At 37.6% G+C, this 18,952-nt stretch overlaps 1 protein-coding gene across 3 annotated transcripts in view; it reads right to left on the reverse strand.

Annotated features, from left to right (window-relative positions):
* Positions 1-18,952, reverse strand: part of ano3 (anoctamin 3) — a 65,005-nt gene that overhangs the window by 36,095 nt on the left and 9,958 nt on the right. Inside the window, exons 2-7 of one of the 3 annotated variants that reach the window (XM_047387146.1) lie at positions 10,886-11,092; positions 6,123-6,250; positions 5,854-6,009; positions 5,655-5,755; positions 5,513-5,557; positions 438-572 (exon numbers count right to left, since the gene is read on the reverse strand). In XM_047387146.1, coding sequence (XP_047243102.1) covers positions 438-572; positions 5,513-5,557; positions 5,655-5,755; positions 5,854-6,009; positions 6,123-6,250; positions 10,886-11,092 — 772 coding nt within the window. Of the gene's footprint in view, positions 1-437; positions 573-5,512; positions 5,558-5,654; positions 5,756-5,853; positions 6,010-6,122; positions 6,254-10,885; positions 11,093-18,952 lie in introns of all 3 variants that reach the window. The other 2 variants (XM_047387139.1, XM_047387130.1) reach the window with 2 other exon arrangements.

Below are 18,952 nucleotides of genomic sequence, written 5' to 3' on the forward strand. Positions count from 1 at the left end.
CAAGACTGTGCTCATCACCGCATCAATATTCCAATAAGCAAAAAATACAAACAGACATAAGAATGGAAAGTTGAAAATGCTTTCCAGAGAAATGAGATTAGATGATGTGATGATGGCTTTCATCAGAAAGAAACTTTCAACAAAAAATAGCTAAAACAAATGAGGAAGAAATTATTTAATGGACAGCTGCTGCTGTTTCGATGTCATATTTATGATGAACTGGTCTTGCACTGGTTTCTGAGTCTGAAACCTATAAAAAATACAAGCACAAATTTTATCTCAAGCTTTCTAAATTCAGAAAGAAAAGATCTGGGCAGGGAAGAATGTGATGGGCCAGAGAGAATCTGGGAATGGTTTATATCTCTAACATTACATTTACATATACATGACATTATGTGACGCTGTGATCATGCTTGTGAGCTTTTAATCGCTCTTACTGATGCATGCGTGCTCTGCTGAAGGGAGCCGTGTAGCAGTCAGTCTCCTCCAGGTCGGGCAGGGCCTCTTTGTCCAGCTTCATGGGATTTCTGGGAAGCCAGCTTTTTATCTGCTGACACCTCAGATGAAACCTGCTGCACAGGTGCACCGAGAAAACAGGATTAAAGGGACAGATTATCAAGCAGATTGTTTACTTCACTATCAGATAATGGTAGCTAACCTTGTTCAGCACACAACCTTGATAGCCCCATCCCACCACAGAAAACACGTTTTAAAGCACGTGTGGCGTCCTCTTGCTGCTTATTTATTTATTTATTATGTACACCTTTCTACAGGAACTCGTGAGCCGAGCTAAATACAGTTTGCAGGATTAATGGCAGTTTTACTTTTCAGTGCCACTAACTATGATCCAGAAATCTGAAAACAGGTACTTATGTATAGACTTTGCAGAAAAAGATGTCTTCATTCAACATTTTGGCTTAGTGTGTTAATATGGTAACATTTACAGCTGTATATGAACTGCCAGCCAATCACAGACAGATTCTTTTCATCCAATCAGAGTATACCTTGCAAATACTCCATACAGTTTGATGAAAAACAACCAATCACAACCAGCAAATAAAAATACTGCACCAAACAGCAGAAATTACAAAACAACTTGGTAGGATTTAAGGAAAACACAAGAACATAATGAAATAAACACTTTAATTTTGTAGCCTAAGAATATTTATTTAAGTATACAAATATGCTTACTTACATTGTGTGTTTTATTTTTTTAAAGATATGTTTTCAGCACTAGTGGCCTTTATTTTGGATTTTTCCTTTGAAAGTAGGCAGACAGGAAAGAGGGGTAGAGAGAGGGGGAGACATTTAGCAAATGTCGCCAGGTCCGGGACTCGAACCCGGGACAGCCACTTCGAGGACCATAGCCTCTGCATATGGTCACGCGCTTTCGCCCCTACACCATCAGCACCTACATTGTGTGTTTTAGGTAATAATTCTGCATTTCTTGAGCTAGAAGGTAACATGTAGCTCAGGATTTTCTCAGGATTTAAAATCCAGAAAAAAGGACAAAAGCATATCCTGGAATAATATGAGTTACTTTGACTGGATCTATCTATAAAAATCTATTGTGAAATTCTGAAATATTTTACACATATCAATTACACATAGTGACTGAGTGTGTGCAAGATTTAAACGCACACGCCACAAATTATTTTTTGTTCACGTAGATATATCCGCTCTCACCAGTCTCACTGCACACTGAGGTTGGTGGCACAAATATAACGCCGTAAAGTTACAGTAAATTGAGAAGTGTGCAAACAGTTGGTCATCTGCAGATGGATGAGCAGAACACATAGGCAAAACTTTAATATCGATCTTTATTCTCTCCATTTTTAAATTATGGCTTGAACGGTGGTCTGTGAGACGTTCAGAGCTTGGCATATAATTTTATAACCTAACTTTAACCTATAATCTAAAATTATTCACAACCTGACATCACAATTTTCAGATTTGTATTTGTAAGCAAAATGTGAAAACAATGTCCCATATTCCTTCCCCTATGCAACTGTGTACAACTTTGTGCTGCTCTGTCATAAAATCCCTATAAAAAGCATATTAGTAACGCTACTTATATCGCTGAGCATCTTTCAGCAGCTAGTATGATATATTGGTAAATCACCATCCTCCTTAGTATTTATCTCCTGATGTTTACTACAATCCAGTTAGCAGCAAACATTTAAAACAAAGTATTGCCTGGATAGATTTTTCTTTTTAAAATAATTGTATAATATATAATTTTATATAATTATAATAGCATTAAAGGACTGTAGCTGTTCTAACAAAAATATAACAGTTCTACTTGTTAAAAAAGACAGGAAAGTCTCTCAGAATAAATTTAAGAAGAGCTCCTATGTGTTTTCGGTCACTGACATCTGTATATGTAAGGGATTTTGACAGACAGTATACGGTTTTGTTCATATAATCCAGTGATTTAATAATAGAAATAAATAACACACAGATTCTGCAGTTAGTTTGGATTACAGGTCAAGCAATTATCAAACACCACGTTAGTAAAGTCTGTTCAGAAAGGCCGAAGAAGGACGACTGTCCTTCATGACCTTGTATATTGTTCCAAAGTTTTATCTGTTGGTTAAAAGAGCTCATTCAAAACCTCCACAGTAACCTCTGCTAGGCTTGCTGTGGTTCCAGTTCTTATCAATTATCTCTCTTAGAAATGATTGAATAATTGCATACAAGAATGTGTAAACCTTGGGTTCAAAAGCATAATAAATGAGCTTGTGTTTGTACAAAAACAATAACTTATAGAGTAAAAGCAAAGCACTTTCACCACATACGTGTGGAGGAGTTTTTCTGTGGTTTTTAATGGCCTATATTCAATATTAAAAACATGGCAAAAGAGCTGGTGCTCTAGCAAAACATCTACTCACTGAAACATGCTATTTTGTCCCACTGCTGCTCATAAGTAGGTCAGCAACACTGGACACCCACTCAGCCAGACTACGCCTAGATCCCAATACAATACCCCCCTCTAAAATATATTAAGTATCTACGGACAGTTAATTTGATCCTGACACTTGTTAAACAGCCCACTGGTTTTGTTTGAGATAAATTACCTAATCCAACTCATACAGAGATTAACCAACACAAACAGAAGTTTGGCAAAAGTAGATGATGTTGGTTATGGGAGGCATGTCCACTGGCAAAAAACTGACCAATGGCTTCTCCCAATCATGACAGAGAAGAAAAGTCTCAATGAGGAGAATGTTAACATTGCTGTTAGGACACAGGAAGGAGTGGAGCTCATACATTTATGTACATGTATGTATGAGCCACAGATATGGGAAGATTACCTTTCAACTGAGCTGCTGAGATGCAGTGGGACCACACCCCAAGGTGGTATGTTGCATGGCATTTGTTGCCATGCAACATACCATCTAGTGACTTATTGTAAGATGGGATGATTATATTTTAGAAAGACATTCAGCAGTAAAATTTAGGTTATACGTTGTGTGTTAAAATTTAATTAAAATGCATTAACACACAAAAAAACAGTCTCACTGAACCGTGTGTTACTTTGCTAAAGCTCAACTAACATAGATAGGTAGAAAAATCTGACAAAAACAAATTAATTTAAGCATTTAATTGAATAATCTGACAAGACTATTCAAGTAATGAACTGCCAAAGACAGGGCATATGAAACAAAGCCAGCTCTGATTCCAGCAGCATCCAATCATCCAGCAGGTAACTAAATCACAGCCTAATTTAATCACCGTTGGCAGGATTCTGCATTTGACAGCGAACCTCATCATGGTCAGCACGCTGCAGCCAAGTATTTCTCTAATCCAGGGTATAAGGATCATATAGTATACTGAAACTATGGCTTCCTTCGCCAAAAAAAACCCCCAAAAACTGCAAACACTACAAGCTTTGAAGGAATTGAAAGGAGCCAGAATATGTTATCTGATAACTTAGACAAATTTGGTATAACTTGAGACAATGCTATACAAATAAATTTGTTCACAGGCACATTTATTCTAACCTTCACCAGAGCGCTGTTGAATTATAGATGTAACCACAAATGGTCTGTTGTGAAGGAGTCACTCTGTTTGTGTTTGTTTCCACCGAATTCCTGCAGATCTCATACACTTTTTCAATGTGTTTATTAACAACATAATAAGGGAAACAATTTAAGCTTTGCAATAATATTGTAGAACAGAATTTTCAGTGTGTATTTCTTTGTTTTAATTTTTTCAGACATTCTAGTCATTAAACTACAAGACTCACATTCAGTGTAACGGCTTGTTGTCGGACTGTTTCTGTCTGCATCTCAGTGAGAAGAAACAATGGAAATTTAAATTTCTGCACCGAGTTTGAAGATGACATCAAAGCTAAGTGAATCTTTCTAAAAATAGTATGCAAATGAGCTTCTGCATTTATCTTCACTGGAAAGTATGTTATTGAAAGGAGCAGCCAAAACTATGTGAGTCACTCTACTGAATCGTTAACACGAAGCTATATGTGCTTTTATAATGACGAAAATGTAACTTATTTGCTTCATCAACTGAAGAATATGTCATTTAAAAACAATTAGAAAAATAAAGCAGTACACTTCCAGATTTGTTGGATTTCTTTCAGATATCTTTTTTTTTTTTTCAAGTAACCTACACTGTTTCTGGTCCTCTGTAACATGGAGACTGATTTTCCTTTTACCAAATTCTAAAGACCATAAATGCTACATAATAACACACTATCAGTAGTAAAATGCTTTTTAACAACTGGATTTTTATTGGCTGAGTGAGCTGAATAGGAAACTAAGAGCTATTGTTAACCTTTGAATCTGATTGCAACAGAGACACAGGGTTCCTGAGGCGTTCCCATTTCAAGGTTCCTTACTTTTCCAGACTCAATTTTCTTGATTTTTTTTCAGTAGCTTTTGATCACATAATAGACATTTAAGTATAAAATATTCACCTACTTAAGTATTGTTATCACTTTCTTTCCAAAAATCATGACACAACATCTGGGCAAACTGAGTCAGTTAAAATATTAAGAATGGACAAATTTAAATTTAAATTTGATTTAAAACCTTTAAAGCCCAGGTGTAAGATTAGCAATACCTTAACTTCACAAAAATCTCCCAAATATTACATAATTTCAATGCTAAACCAAACCCAATTCAAAAACCTTGGGTCCAGTTTAAAACTAAGCTAAAGATAAAAGGATCTAGAAACCAAAAACACAGTGACTTTTATTAAAGGGTTTTTATGTGCCACACCAAAGCGTAATGATCTAAAATTTCCCAGAAACTCAGACTTGTTTCTTTCCAATAGTGAAAGAGGCTAAAGTTTGGAAACTCAAATTTTATTCCATACTCAATTTGAATTTTTCCATTTCTATCTATCCTTGTCAAATTAAATATTCCAGACATTACCAGATTTTTCAACAATGTGTATAATATCTGGAGCTCATGCTAAAATCACCATCAGCTTATGTAAGAAAACCTTTAAACCTCCCCCCAAAAAACCCATATATGTTAAATCATCTCACCTGCCCAGGGTTTTGCTCTTCCAGTCAGTGAAGTAGCATTTTTTTCTAAAATAAACAGACAAACATGTAAAATACAACATGAAATTATCAGTTCCTTTAAAAAACTAAGAGTCTGTGGACTGTAATCTGTCCCTATAGCTACCTGAAAGGCATGCGGATGTTCATCTGCTCTGCATATTTGCAGAGTGTATCCCAGGTAGCGTGGACCTTCACAAACATGATGTCGTTGTTCGTCAAAGATGGCTTTGAAAGACAAATAAAAGAACATGAAAGTTTAACAACTCACAAGTTTAAAAATGAAAGAATTTAAAATGTTTTAAAACCAAGGCAGAAATGTTCACCTCCTTCTCCAGCATGAGGCCCTCAGCGCGTAAATTCTTCTCAAACGTGCACCTTTTCTCCACCTGCGGGCTGGACTTCTTATAAACCAAAATGTAATCGATTCTCTTTTTTCCATCTCGGAAAAACAGTCCAGAAGAGTCTGATTGTTTTTTTCCCTGTAGAAGCAATGCACATGATTGTCCCTTTGCCATAAAAAACCTCTGGAGGAATGGATCAAAGAGCTGTTAAATTTACAAGAATGAAGTTAGATGCGATGTAAATGTGGTACCTGAAGAGAGTTTGCACGCGTCCCCAATTTAGCCCGGCTGACAGGCTTTTGCAGAAGAAATGTTGGGTCTGCTCTTGTTTCACATGTGCTCACTTCGGTCTCTTCCACGTAGCTGTCTTTGACATCTTCTGCTGCACAGAGACACAATGCAATCAATGAGACTCTATGAGAAAGCACTCAAACCATCGCTTCTGCTTTAATAATTTGTTTGTTGCTCAATACTTTCAATCAATACTTTTGTTTATCTGTCTATAGACATTTAAAATTGATCTGATGAAAAGAAAACATGTTGTTTGTGGGTTTCAGCAAAGCACACCTAGATTCGATTTAAAAGATCCGGGCATGGATGTTAACGGCATCTCTTGTTTTCTGCCATTCTGGATATTAAAGGTGAACTGTTGTGAAAAACAGTCAGTTATTCTGAGCCTAAGGGTTTATATTTGGGTGACTGAAATCATTATTGACTAAAAAACTCAAAACAGATGATTTCACGTTCGTATGAAAACAGTGCAAAAGTATTGGTGCAGTTTCAGCTTTTTGGCTTTGTGTCACATTATAATCACAATCGGTTTAACCAACACAAAGTAGTGCGTAACTAAAATGCAAGGTAAACGTTTACAAAATGTTTTTCCCCATTCACCTTTGCTAAATAATCTGATGCCGACTCTCAGTTGGATTTAGTTCTGTATTTCGGCCACATGGATCAACTGTGATCTAATCCCTTCCATTGTAACCGCCGTATATTTAAGGTCACTGTCCTGTCAGAAGGTGAACCTCCACCTCTGTATCAAGCCTTCTGCAGCCTCTAACATGATTTCCTTCAGGACTGTCCTGGATTTATTTCCATCCATCTTCTCATAAACTCTGAGCAGCTTTCCTGTTGATGCTTAAGCAAAGCCTCCCTATAACATGATACTGCCACCACAATGTTTGACCGTGGGGATGTTGTGTTAAGAGTAATTTACTGAATAACATTGGCATTTTGACAGTCAAAAGGCTTAATTTTGGTCTAATTTGATCAGAACACCTTCTACATACATGGCCTCTCTCCTCCATGGCGCACGGTAAAATTGTCACTATGGGAATCTGCTGCTCCCCCAAAGTTACTATGGGCCTCTTGGCTGCTTCTCTTTTGTCCTCGTTGCCCATGATTTGGTTGCCATTGTGGCACACTTAGCATTAAAGAGTAAAGGGGTCTGAAGACATCTGCATGCCAAACTTTTCAGATTTTTATTTGTAAAATAGTATTTTCCTTTCACATACAATTTTTGTTGGTCTATCACATAAGATCCCCATAAAATGCATTGACATTTGAGACTGTATTGAGAAAAAATGTCAAAAATGAAGAATGGGTAAAAATACTTTTCCAAGGAGCTGTTTTTCAGTTAAATACATGCATATAAAATACACTGCTCAAAAATAAAGGGAACACTTAACACAATATAACTCCAAGTGAATCAAACTGTGAAATCAAACTGTCCACTTAGGAAGCAACACTGATTGACAATCAATTTCACATGATGTTGTGCAAATAGAATAGACAACAGAGGGAAATCTTTGGTGATTAGCAAGACACGCTCAAAGGAGTGGTTCTGCAGGTGGGGACCACAGACCACTTCTCAGTACCTATGCTTTCTGGCTGATGTTTTGGTCACTAATGTTGGTGGTGCTTTCACACTCGTGGTAGCATGAGACTGACTCTACAACCCACACAAGTGGCTCAGGTAGTGCAGCTCATCCAGGATGGCACATCAATGCGGGCTGTGGCAAGAAAGTTTGCTGTGTCTGTCAGCGTAGTGTCCAGAGCCTAGAGGTGCTACCAGGAGACAGGCCAGTACACCAGGAAACGTGGAGGAGACCAACAACCCAGCAGCAGGACCGCTACCTCTGCCTTTGTGCAAGGAGGAACAGGAAGAGCACTGCCAGAGCCCTGCAAAATGACCTCCAGCAGGCCACAAATGTGCATGTGTCTGCACAAATGGTTAGAAACCGACTCCATGAGGATGGTATGAGGGCCCAACGTCCACAAATGGAGGTTGTGCTCACAGCCCAACACCGTGCAGGACGCTTGGCGTTTGCCAGAGAACACCAGGATTGGCAAATTCGCCACTGGCGCCCTGTGCTCTTCACAGATGAAAGCAGGTTCACACTGAGCACATGTGAAAGACGTGACAGAGTTTGGAGACACCGTGGAGAGCGATCTGCTGCCTGCAACATCCTTCAGCATGACTGGTTTGGCAGTGGGTCAGTAATGGTGCTGGGTGGCATTTCTTTGGAGGGCCGCACAGCTAGAGGTAGCCTGACTGCCATTAGGTGCCGGGATGAGATCCTCAGACACCTTGTGAGACCATATGCTGGTGCGGTTGGCCCTGGGTTTCTCCTAATGCAGGACAATGCTAGACCTCATGTGGCTGGAGTGTGTCAGCAGTTCCTGCAAGATGAAGACATTGAAGCTATGGACTGGCCCGCCTGTTAACCAGACCTGAATCTGATTGACCACATCTGGAACATCATGTCTCGCTCCATCCACCAACGTCACGTTGCACCACAGACTGTCCAGGAGTTGGCGGATGCTTTAGTCCAGGTCTGGGAGGAGATCCCTCAGGAGACCATCCACCGTCTCATCAGGAGCATGCCCAGGCGTTGTAGGGAGGTCATACAGACACGTGGAGGCCACACACAATACTGAGCCTCATTTTGACTTGTTTTAAGGACATTACATCAAAGTTGGATCAGCCTGTAGTGTGTTTAAGCAAAATGTATCTCAAATTAAGCATGGCTGACAAGGAAATGTGCTTTAAACTAAAAGGGGATAAAAAGGCAGGTCAGGTATTTCAATTGAAAAGTAAGTTTATCAAAGCTAATAAAGTGTACCCTGAAGAGTTTGAACTGATAGACATAGTACTGACACATACAGCTGCAACACAGGTTTGTAAGTACAAAAGGTGCTTTTAAAATCTAAAAACATGCAAGCCCTGCAGAACATAGATGAGCAGTTGATACAAGTGACTTGTTCCTAAATTCAGCTGCAAGGGAAAGAGCTGTGAAGACAAGGTTAGAAAGGGAGCTGTTGAACTATATTACTCTCATGCTTAGTTCTTACAATGTTAAGTATATTTCACTATTGTATAGTATCTTTCATCTGAATCCCAGAAGACTGTCAGATTGTAAGAAAAAGCAGAAAAGTCTCCTTTATATCTTCGCCTCTAATGTTCACAAACAAATTGTTTCTTATAGCTAAAATCACAAAGGAAGACCAACAGGACCTTCAGTCCCCAGAAAATAATTGTCGTTCCTCTTAATGAAATAGTGAATCTAACACAGCAAAACATGTGGAAACTTTTCCATTCAGTTCTATTTAGAGGGCTTTGGTTTTTCAAAAGTAAAAGTGACTGTTTACAAGATGTTCAAGTAATTAAGCTGTCTTGCGTGAGAAATGTATGATGTTACTGAGCAGCACAAATTATTTCTTCTTAATTTCATGTTTGACAGCCTTTTAATTAATCCAATCACAAATATATATTTGCAGCTATCAAATCATCTGGCAGTGACTCACAATGCAGCTGTGCTAAAACCAAGTCTGAAAATAATAGCATAAAGGAAGCAGTGCTGCTCTGTGACCTTCATGATAGTTTTCTGTTTCCAAGCTCCCAGGACTTGCAATGACTACGTTGATCTTTGACCTTTGAATATTGAAGCATGAACCTGGTGTTTCCACCTCTCACAGATATGGTGATCTGAGTTAGTGAGGGAATTTCTATTACACCTCCAAAGAACAAGACAAAACATATGGTATTTAACTGTTTCACCCAGTTAACAACAAATGCTATGACACAAATCTGCTCTTCAAAGCAAAGCTGATTAACACTGAGCTTTTTGCAGGTATCAGAGGGAATTTTCAACACACCAATGTAAAAATGGTGCGGTTTTGTAAAAAATAAAATAAAATAAGTAATGCCATCTCAACTTAGCAAGCTTTGCAAAAGAAACACTTTGTTTTTCTGCAACCAGAGAGCCAACTCAGAGTCATGTCATTACATAAAAAAAACTTAAGTGTTTTAGCCTTCTTCAATTTAATCCTGTATTTTTAGCTTGATTATTAAGGGCTTTATATGTCAGTCAGTCAGTCATTTTCTACCGCTTATTCCATAGTGGGTCGCAGGGAAGCTGGTGCCTATCTCCAGCAGTCTATGGGCGAGAGGTGGGATACATCCTGGACAGGTCGCCAGTCTATCGCAGGGCAACACACAAACAACCATGCACACACTCATTCATACACCTAAGGGCCAATTAACCTAACAGGCATGTCTTTGGACTGTGGGAGGAAGCCGGAGTACCCGGTGAGGACCCTCGCATGCACGGGGAGAACATGCAAACTCCATGCAGAAAGACCCCCGGCCAGGAATCGAACCCAGGACCTTCTTGCTACAAGGCAACAGTGCTACCAACTGCTCCACCGTGCAGCCCGTGTTTGAATTTATCAGTGTGTAAAATGAGGTGCAACAGATGTTGATGCTTTTACAGACCATGATACACGATATTTACAACAAACCTGAACCCTTCTGTCTGCAGACATAGAAAATGACTGGTCAATTTTGAATTTACATGAAAGGAGGCATTCAAACAATAAAACCAAACAAGTGACAGTCCAGACATAAGCAGTTCTGACTCATCACTGGAAACAACTACATGGTAAACTTCAATATGAAGCCCTGCATCTCTACCCAATCTGCTGAACTGGGTTACAGAAACTTTAGACCTGCCTGTCTGTGGTGGCAGAAGGCTGCAGGATGTGCTGATGCTCTGACTCAGATCCTCAACTTCTGGTTTGGGATCTGGGCTCAAAGGCACAGACAGGAAGTGGTTGAGGTTGATGGGATGAGTCTGACTCTGAGCCAGGCAGGGCAGGCTGCGGCGAGATGGTTTCAGGCTCTTCTCCTTCAGGATCTCGCTGATGCTGGTGTGCATGCCTGAGGAGGGAGAGGGATGCAGAAAGGAAATTAAAATAATATGCAGGTCATTCTTTGCATCTGTGGTTGTGTTTTGTTCTCATTCTCAGTCCAGTCCATACCTGACATCTTTGATTGAACAATGAGAAAAGAGGACAACAAAAGAAACATCAGTCTAAAAAACAATTTACAGCAGATGAACCACATCTGTAATTTGTAAACCAAAGCAATGGTAGAAAATCCAGCAAAAGCCCGACGCAGAACCTGAGAGACACACGATCATTCAGTTGTTTGTTGACTATATGTGAACTTTTGAACTGATAGTTCTCTGGGATCACAAAGTGCTTCACAAAAAATATTAAAATATTGTTATTTAAAATATCAAATATCAAAAACAATAAGTAAAATGAAAAAACCCACAACCATTAAAAAGACCATGTAGACTAAAAGTAAATAGTAACAAATTGTCTCATAAATTGCCTTGTCATTTTGCAGAGTTACTCTGCTTCACACTAAAACAGTCCCCTGCCATGTCAACGGTGCCTCTTGACAACAGCAATCCACCACCCCAAAAAGAACAATGGTCCTTATCACAGCAGAAACAAACTAAACACACGCACCAAAACCACTGCTCCAGATCAGCTTTCTGAACTTGACAATCTGCCCAGATTCCAATCTAACTGAGCACTTCTGGGTTGCACGTTAAGACCCAAAAGTATCAGGCACCAAGCTCTGTGTTGGACACCATGCTCCAGATTTTCTAACTGGATGTTCCAATAAGTAGAACAAGGCTTGATGGTATCAGAGAGTTAAGGGATTGCATAACCACAGTGATTTCACAAAATGCGACAACCAACCAGGCTAGTTTAACTAAAGGCTCCAATGATGGGATCTTTGTGTTATGAAGGAATAAAGTGAAAGACAAGGCCAACTTTATTTAAATAAAAACAAGTTGTCAAAACTGCTTTAAAAATGTTGCAAGATGTCCTCATAACTCAGCCTCTTTGGGAAACATGTTCTCGTATTGTCCTTCAAACCAAGGGTTTTAAGTCCAATCACACTTATGTAATATTGCAATACTACCTTCACCTTTCTTTTCCATCTTTGGGGCTCTTCCTTCAGAAGTTGTGGTTTCAACATCTAATTTAGAGCAATGACTTCAGCTTTTCTTAAGGCTCAAAGGCTGATCCTTCGTCAGTAGAAATCACATAAACCTCCTTCCTTTAATAATTGGATTAGTGAAAAGCTTTCGATGGTAAGATAAAGTAGTCCATCACCATGAAAAATCTAGAGAAACTTGGTTTTTGATTATGAAACATGTTAAACACCAGAATATATCTTCAAGTACAAACTTTGTTTCTTCTTGTTGCACTTTTTCAGCATGCAGGCTGTCCTGTCTTTTTGTCTGTGTTGTGCTTTATTTAAATGTAGCAAAGACGTGTTCCTGCCATTAAGTTTCATCTGTTTATTTACATTTTGTGCCAATATGGTTTAGTTTTGTCATTATTGTATTTATTTGTTTTTCTCAATCACCTACCTCTTTTCATTTAATTTCTGTGTTTTTATATTTGGAAAAATTATAAATGAGGTTTTCAAAAACATTGTACCTACAATATGTTAATGATGGTTAATGAAATAGTGAAGCAACACAATGTAAAATATAATAAGCAATACAAATAACTCTTAAAAATCTTACATTCACGAATTGAAATCCAAAGTGATCAGATGAATCACCAAAAGTAATTTGAATACATCTGCAGGCAGAACACTAAAAAAACACTTGAACCTCTGCAGCCTCTGTTTGACTGTTTAATATTTGGCTGCTGTGAGTCAGGCACTGTATGAAAAACTAAAACTAGATAACTAAATTGCCCCTTGAATCAAGCAGATGCTGCCAAAATGCTAATGTAGGAGTGACTTCAGCATTTTGATGGTACATACTATTCACTGATGTTTATGTTTTCACTTTGCAGCTATGATTATATGTTTAGGAGTGCACATTTTGGCAATAAATTGAAACCACCTACTGCACTGCCTTACTGCAGCAAACAGTTTCTCTGTTCAGTCTTCCTGAAACTGCTAGAATAAATCAAATATTTATTAATTTTGTCTAATAATGTCACAATCTCAAGGATTTGGGTTCTGTTTGTTCCTGGGGTTTTGAATTCTGTATCATGTTGGTTTATTTTGCCTGTGAGTAGAGGCCTGTGTTTATTCATGTTTTGTTTAGTGATTATTTTAATCATCCCTTTTTTCTGTGCTTATCTTGTTCATTTATTTTCTTCCTTTACATAGCCTCTATGACATTTATAGCCATTATTTCTCAGGACCTCTGTTAACGGTCCCCACAGCTGGAGCTCTCACAGTTAGACTCTTTCATTCATTGTTCTAGTAATCATTACTTCCAGAATATATTCTCTTTTCTATTCACTTCTTTCTTGATTTTCCATAATGTTCCTGTATTCTCAACCCATCTTGTGCGCCTTGTAGTCCCTGTTGCTTTGGTTTTCTGTTTTAGACTCTTCATATAATTCTGCTTTTAAGTCCTACACCAGTTCAACTTATGACAGCAAAGGTATTTGTTTGATAGGACAGCTTTGTATATTGTGAAATGTAGCAAATATGGCTTGACTACAAATCAAAAATACATTTGCCAGGATTTCAAATATTTTGTCTTTCAGCTCACATGCCCTCGCATACATGCCCTCTCCTGCAGAGAAAGGTCATGCCAGACACAATACATTTAGATTTCAGCATTTAAATTAGCAGGTCCTTGTTTTATGAATGCTATTTGAGGTTATTTTATAGGTTGTATCAGCAGCAAGAGAGCAACATGATCATGTTAGATCTACCAGATTACTGGAACAATCAAGAGGCTAATTACAACGATAACCATCTTCCGTCTCGTTGCCCTGACCTTCTAATAAACCTGAAGCTTCAGTGCAGCAGTTCAGGATATATGTTCATAAAATGAAGCCCCTCCCCCAATGTTTAAAGGGGAACGTGACTTACTTTCATCTCAGTTCCCTTTGCAGCTTTTCAGAAACAGTCCACTGAAATATGCATTCATAATTTACTGCTTATACCCCTAGATGCCTGCACTGCAAGCTGCACAGCAACTCATTTTCATTACACTCATCTACACAGGACATTCCTAAACTGTTGGATGAGAATGGGGCCAGTTAAAGATGAGCCAAAAGGCCCAGTGGAGCCAGTGATTGTACCATTTATTTCCTGAGCCACCCCATACTAATGAAAGCTGTGAGCTGTATCTCATACTGAGAAAGTCAAAAGAAATGAGATTGCCAGTTAACGTGAACCTGGAGCTACAATCCACTTTCTTCGACAAATTTTTGAAAAGAATTTAAATACTATACTAACAACCACATAAAAGAAAAGAAAATTCAAAAGTCTTAACATAACAACATCATTGGTACACAAAGAAAATCACTGATTATCCACTGATGGCTCCCATCCCATGTCCAACACATGAGAAAGAGACAAAGACACAATAAGAATAAAATAAAAGAATAAGAATAAAATATTCTTTATTCTTTATTTATTATTCTTTATTTATTATTTATTATTATGTATTATTATTACTATTATTAATGTTATTATTATTATTTTTATTTAAAATATTCTTTATTCACAATAAGAATAAAATAATAGACACAATAAGAAGCGTTCCAGCACTCTGCAGAGTGCTGGAAAGCTTCACCGCCAATGCTTTCTGAGCCCTACTTAGTGAGAGATAAACTAACAAACTGATTAGTTGCTTTAATAAAGTAATGAAATGTTTTACCAGTAAGTGCTATTCAAAGCTAATAAGATCAAATAAGTTATGTGCTAAGCTAGCAAATTAGCCACAATGAGTTAAGCAGTTTTTTGTTTGGTCAAATTGTTTTGCAAGTACAACAGGACTTGAAAAAAATGTATCACCTAAACCAAAACTAGCCAAACTACAGTGTATTTGCATGGCGTTTCATTGTCATACAAAGATAAGCAGCATCACATATACTGTATCACCCTATCTACAAATCCTACAAAATTTATTTATTTAAGAGCTTCTTGCACCAATGACTATTTAATAACATTACTAAATGTACTGCTATGCTATGCACACTTTGTCTGCACTGATGAAAATGGAAAAAGAGTGCACATTTTTCTTTTTCATTTAAATATTCACACAATATGCCAAATGGGAGAATCATAAGCTGCTGCATTGTATTGGATGCAGTTTGATCTCCACCTAAGGCAAACGGCCACAGGTTATTTTAATCTAGTCCAGAAATTTCTTGGCATATAGTAGATGGAATGGGACATTACTTTGTGATTTAAAAAAAAAAGGCACTTCATTTCTACATGCTTGGATTCAAATAAAGTGACACACCAAACAGCATGACAGCACCTTTAGAGTCCAATCTATGTCTCTGTGGTTGCATCTAGAGTAATTACCCTCCCATATTGATTGCTAACATTTCCAGATGTCTAATTTTCCAGTTTCAAGTCGAAACATTTGCAGTTTCAACTTGGAAGGGTTTCTCACCAACCCTGATCTGAAAATCCGATATGGCTGCTATGTGTGAAAGCATAATATCAAGACAAATGCGTTTTTATTGGCTTGTTTGACTAGTATTAGTCTGGTCACTAAGTACAATTATAACAAATCCCACTGGTTTTCCAAGTTGAATCGGGACAGAGTTATATTCATGTTAAAAAGAAAGAGCAGCTACTTAAAATTGCAAGGTTTTACTGATTTTGTATGTATCTGGATTTCACCTTTGATTAAAAATGAAGTGATGCAATCTGTGGTATGTGATTTTGTACACTTGAGGTTGGATTTAAATAATTTTAAAAACTTGGAAAAAAAGACAATCTCAACAACAAACTCCTACACGTGACACATGGTGTACTTTTGCTTTTACAATAATTTTAAGCTAAGTGGGACGAGATTACAAATACAGAATTCCAACTTTTCAGAAGTAAAAAAAAATACAAAACGTCTGACACTTGAAGCATTAAGATCATCCAACGGAAAACTCAAAATTTATTTCATTCTGTTTTTCATACACTTTAGCTGTTTTTTTTTTCATAAATAACATTCATATGTTTTATGTGATTTGCACATAACGCCACCATGAAAAAAACTTAATAATAATATAATAATCAAACTCAACTTTATTTTCATTCAGCTACATACAGGGCAGACAGCTGTAATTTTCCAGTGCATTATCGCAACAGTAAACACAACAATCAGGTGCAACAACAGCAACTTTCAATTTACCAGCTGCAGTTTAATAGCTACTGCTGTACATACCAATGTGATTACCTGGACTGTGAGAATTAGCCTTCTGAACAATAGAAAGTAATACATAAAGCAAATAATAATGAAGTGCACATAAAGAATGGGTCAGGCAGCAAGGGACCAGGTCAAAATACTGATACACAGCATGAGGGAGATGATTAAAGTAAGGCAGGTGCATCTAACTAATAAATAGCAAGAAACAATATTTGTGTTCCCTATTTTACAGCTGTTGAAGATACAGTGCAAATGTTCAGTCGGACATAATTTATGAGATATAGTTCAGTGCTTTGAATTAAAAAGAAAGCATTATAAATGTCATGTTCATTTGACAACAGATGTTTAAAAAAAATAAAAAAGCTAATCAAAGGATGTCCTTGTCTTCGTTATTGCTGTGGCTGAGACAAAAAGTTCCTCATATATCCCAAAATGCTAACTTCTTAAGACAAACTTTGAAGCATTACCAGTTCATACAGCAGAGTCTCTCCTCTCCACTTCTCCTGCCACACCCCCGCACATCAAAACCTCTGAGCCTTAAGTTCCGGTTGGACTGTGTTCCAGATAATTATCCCGGTGGATAATTTTATACATGAAAAAACATATATATACAACATCCGGAGAATTGTCCGTCGAGGTCTCCACCGTTGTCCGCTGCCCGATTCTTTTTGCACCGGTCCCTCATGGTTCCCCCTCCAGGTGGTGAGCCCACTGGGGGATGGCATCGCGTCTCTCATTCGGGCTTAGCCTAGCCAGGTCCCGCGAGGAATAATCCGGCCACCAGGCGCTTGACAACGAGTCCCGACCCCAGCCCTAGCTCCAGGATGGGACCCTGGCTCTGCCATACCGGGCAGTGTCACATGCTTTGTTGTGGTAGTCCTCATGAAGGCTTCTGAACCGCTCTTTGTCATTTTAAATAAACGAAATACAAATAATGTTTGTATTATTGTACATATAAGACATACAAGAATACAAACATTATTTGTAATTAATTTACTAATGTTTTTACTTTTTATTTATTAAACAAAAAAAATACTTTACAGACCAAATATACTTCACTTTTAGCGTAGGTTTGTAGGGGCAATTTAGACATTGTTCAAACAGATTTTTAATTCAAAAGTTTGACGGAGTCACCTCAGTATGCCAAATGCTTGAAGTGGCTCTAATTGCAGCACAGTCTGATTGACTTTCTGACTAATTCTGCTAATATTTATTTAATCACTTGGGGGCACTCATTAGCTGTATAGAGCTTTGAATATTGAGTTCCAGATGGTCAGGACATTGATAAGAACGAAAAATAAAATAAAAATGAACCAATGTGGTCGCAACAAAAGCAACTTATTTATTCCTGACTACACAAAAGCACTATACAAAATGGCGGCACATCATAAGCAATACATATGCTTAAAAACATGACATGTTAGTTGTTGCACAAATTGCACTTCATGTCTTTATGGTCAGACCTAAGTTAACGTTTGTTTTAGATTCATTTATATGTGGCTAAATGTGAAACAGTGTTGCAGAAGCTTAAGGTTAGCTGGTGCTCATAAAACTTCCATGCATCCTTGTATGAGAAATTAAACTCATGTGAAAAATGGATTTTATTGTTTCTTACGCATTTATCAAATTATACTATATACTTCATCATACCTTCACTAGCGTTTGTGACACTCCTGCCTACATTGAGATTTCATGACAAATGTGAAAATAGCAACAGAGTCTGTTTATCAGTTTTGTTCAGCTCCTTTAGAGCATTTCTGTTATGATCAGGCGCGCCTACTTTATCCCTGATGGTTCTTTTGTTCTTCTCTGTCTATCTGGTGGACGACCGAGCATTTATTTTTTCAATAGAGAATTTTATGATCATTTTCAAGCTTTCAAAATGTTACAGGAAGCAGAGCAGTTTGTAAATCTAAGCTAAAACTATCTAAAATTCTAGTTAGTTCATCATCATTGTGAGAACTCAAAAGCATTAAGGCAAAGAAGTCACATACGACAAATTCAGGTCACTGGGTTGTATCCCATCATACCCCGTATGTTTTCTCACCCAAAACCGTCAATTATTCATTTTTGTGCAGCTTGCAGGACTTTGAGAGACACAATTTTAAACTAAGAAACAAACACCAGATTTACTTTGTTTCAACACACAAATATGTATTATTTCTTTCCTCAACCAGAGATAATTTCAGAAGGTTTTTGCTTTAAAAGGAGTAAAAGAAAAAAGAAATGCTGCTCCACTTCCCAAAAGAAGCAAATCCAAAGAGATAGTTTCAGTGTGATTATAAAAATTTTAATAGATCTGTTGTTATGCTGTTGGAAACTCGTGGTGTCAGATTTCTGTGGCTTAACAAAATCTGAAAAAGTCATCATTGATACATTGCTATAAAACATTTATTTCACAGGCATGTGTGAAGCTACAAAGTAGTTGAAGGGGAAATATAAAATGTCTAAATGATTGTGTGATGTTGCTTTAAAAGGCTTTGAGGTTGCCAAATGCCAAAGTCATTTAAATAATTTCTCTGAAGCCCTCTCTGTTCATGAAATGACGGTGGATGGGTAAAACAGAATATTTAGTTGCC

This window comes from Girardinichthys multiradiatus, chromosome 2, assembly GCF_021462225.1.
Source record: "Girardinichthys multiradiatus isolate DD_20200921_A chromosome 2, DD_fGirMul_XY1, whole genome shotgun sequence".
In the NCBI taxonomy this organism is placed as follows: Eukaryota; Metazoa; Chordata; class Actinopteri; order Cyprinodontiformes; family Goodeidae; genus Girardinichthys; species Girardinichthys multiradiatus.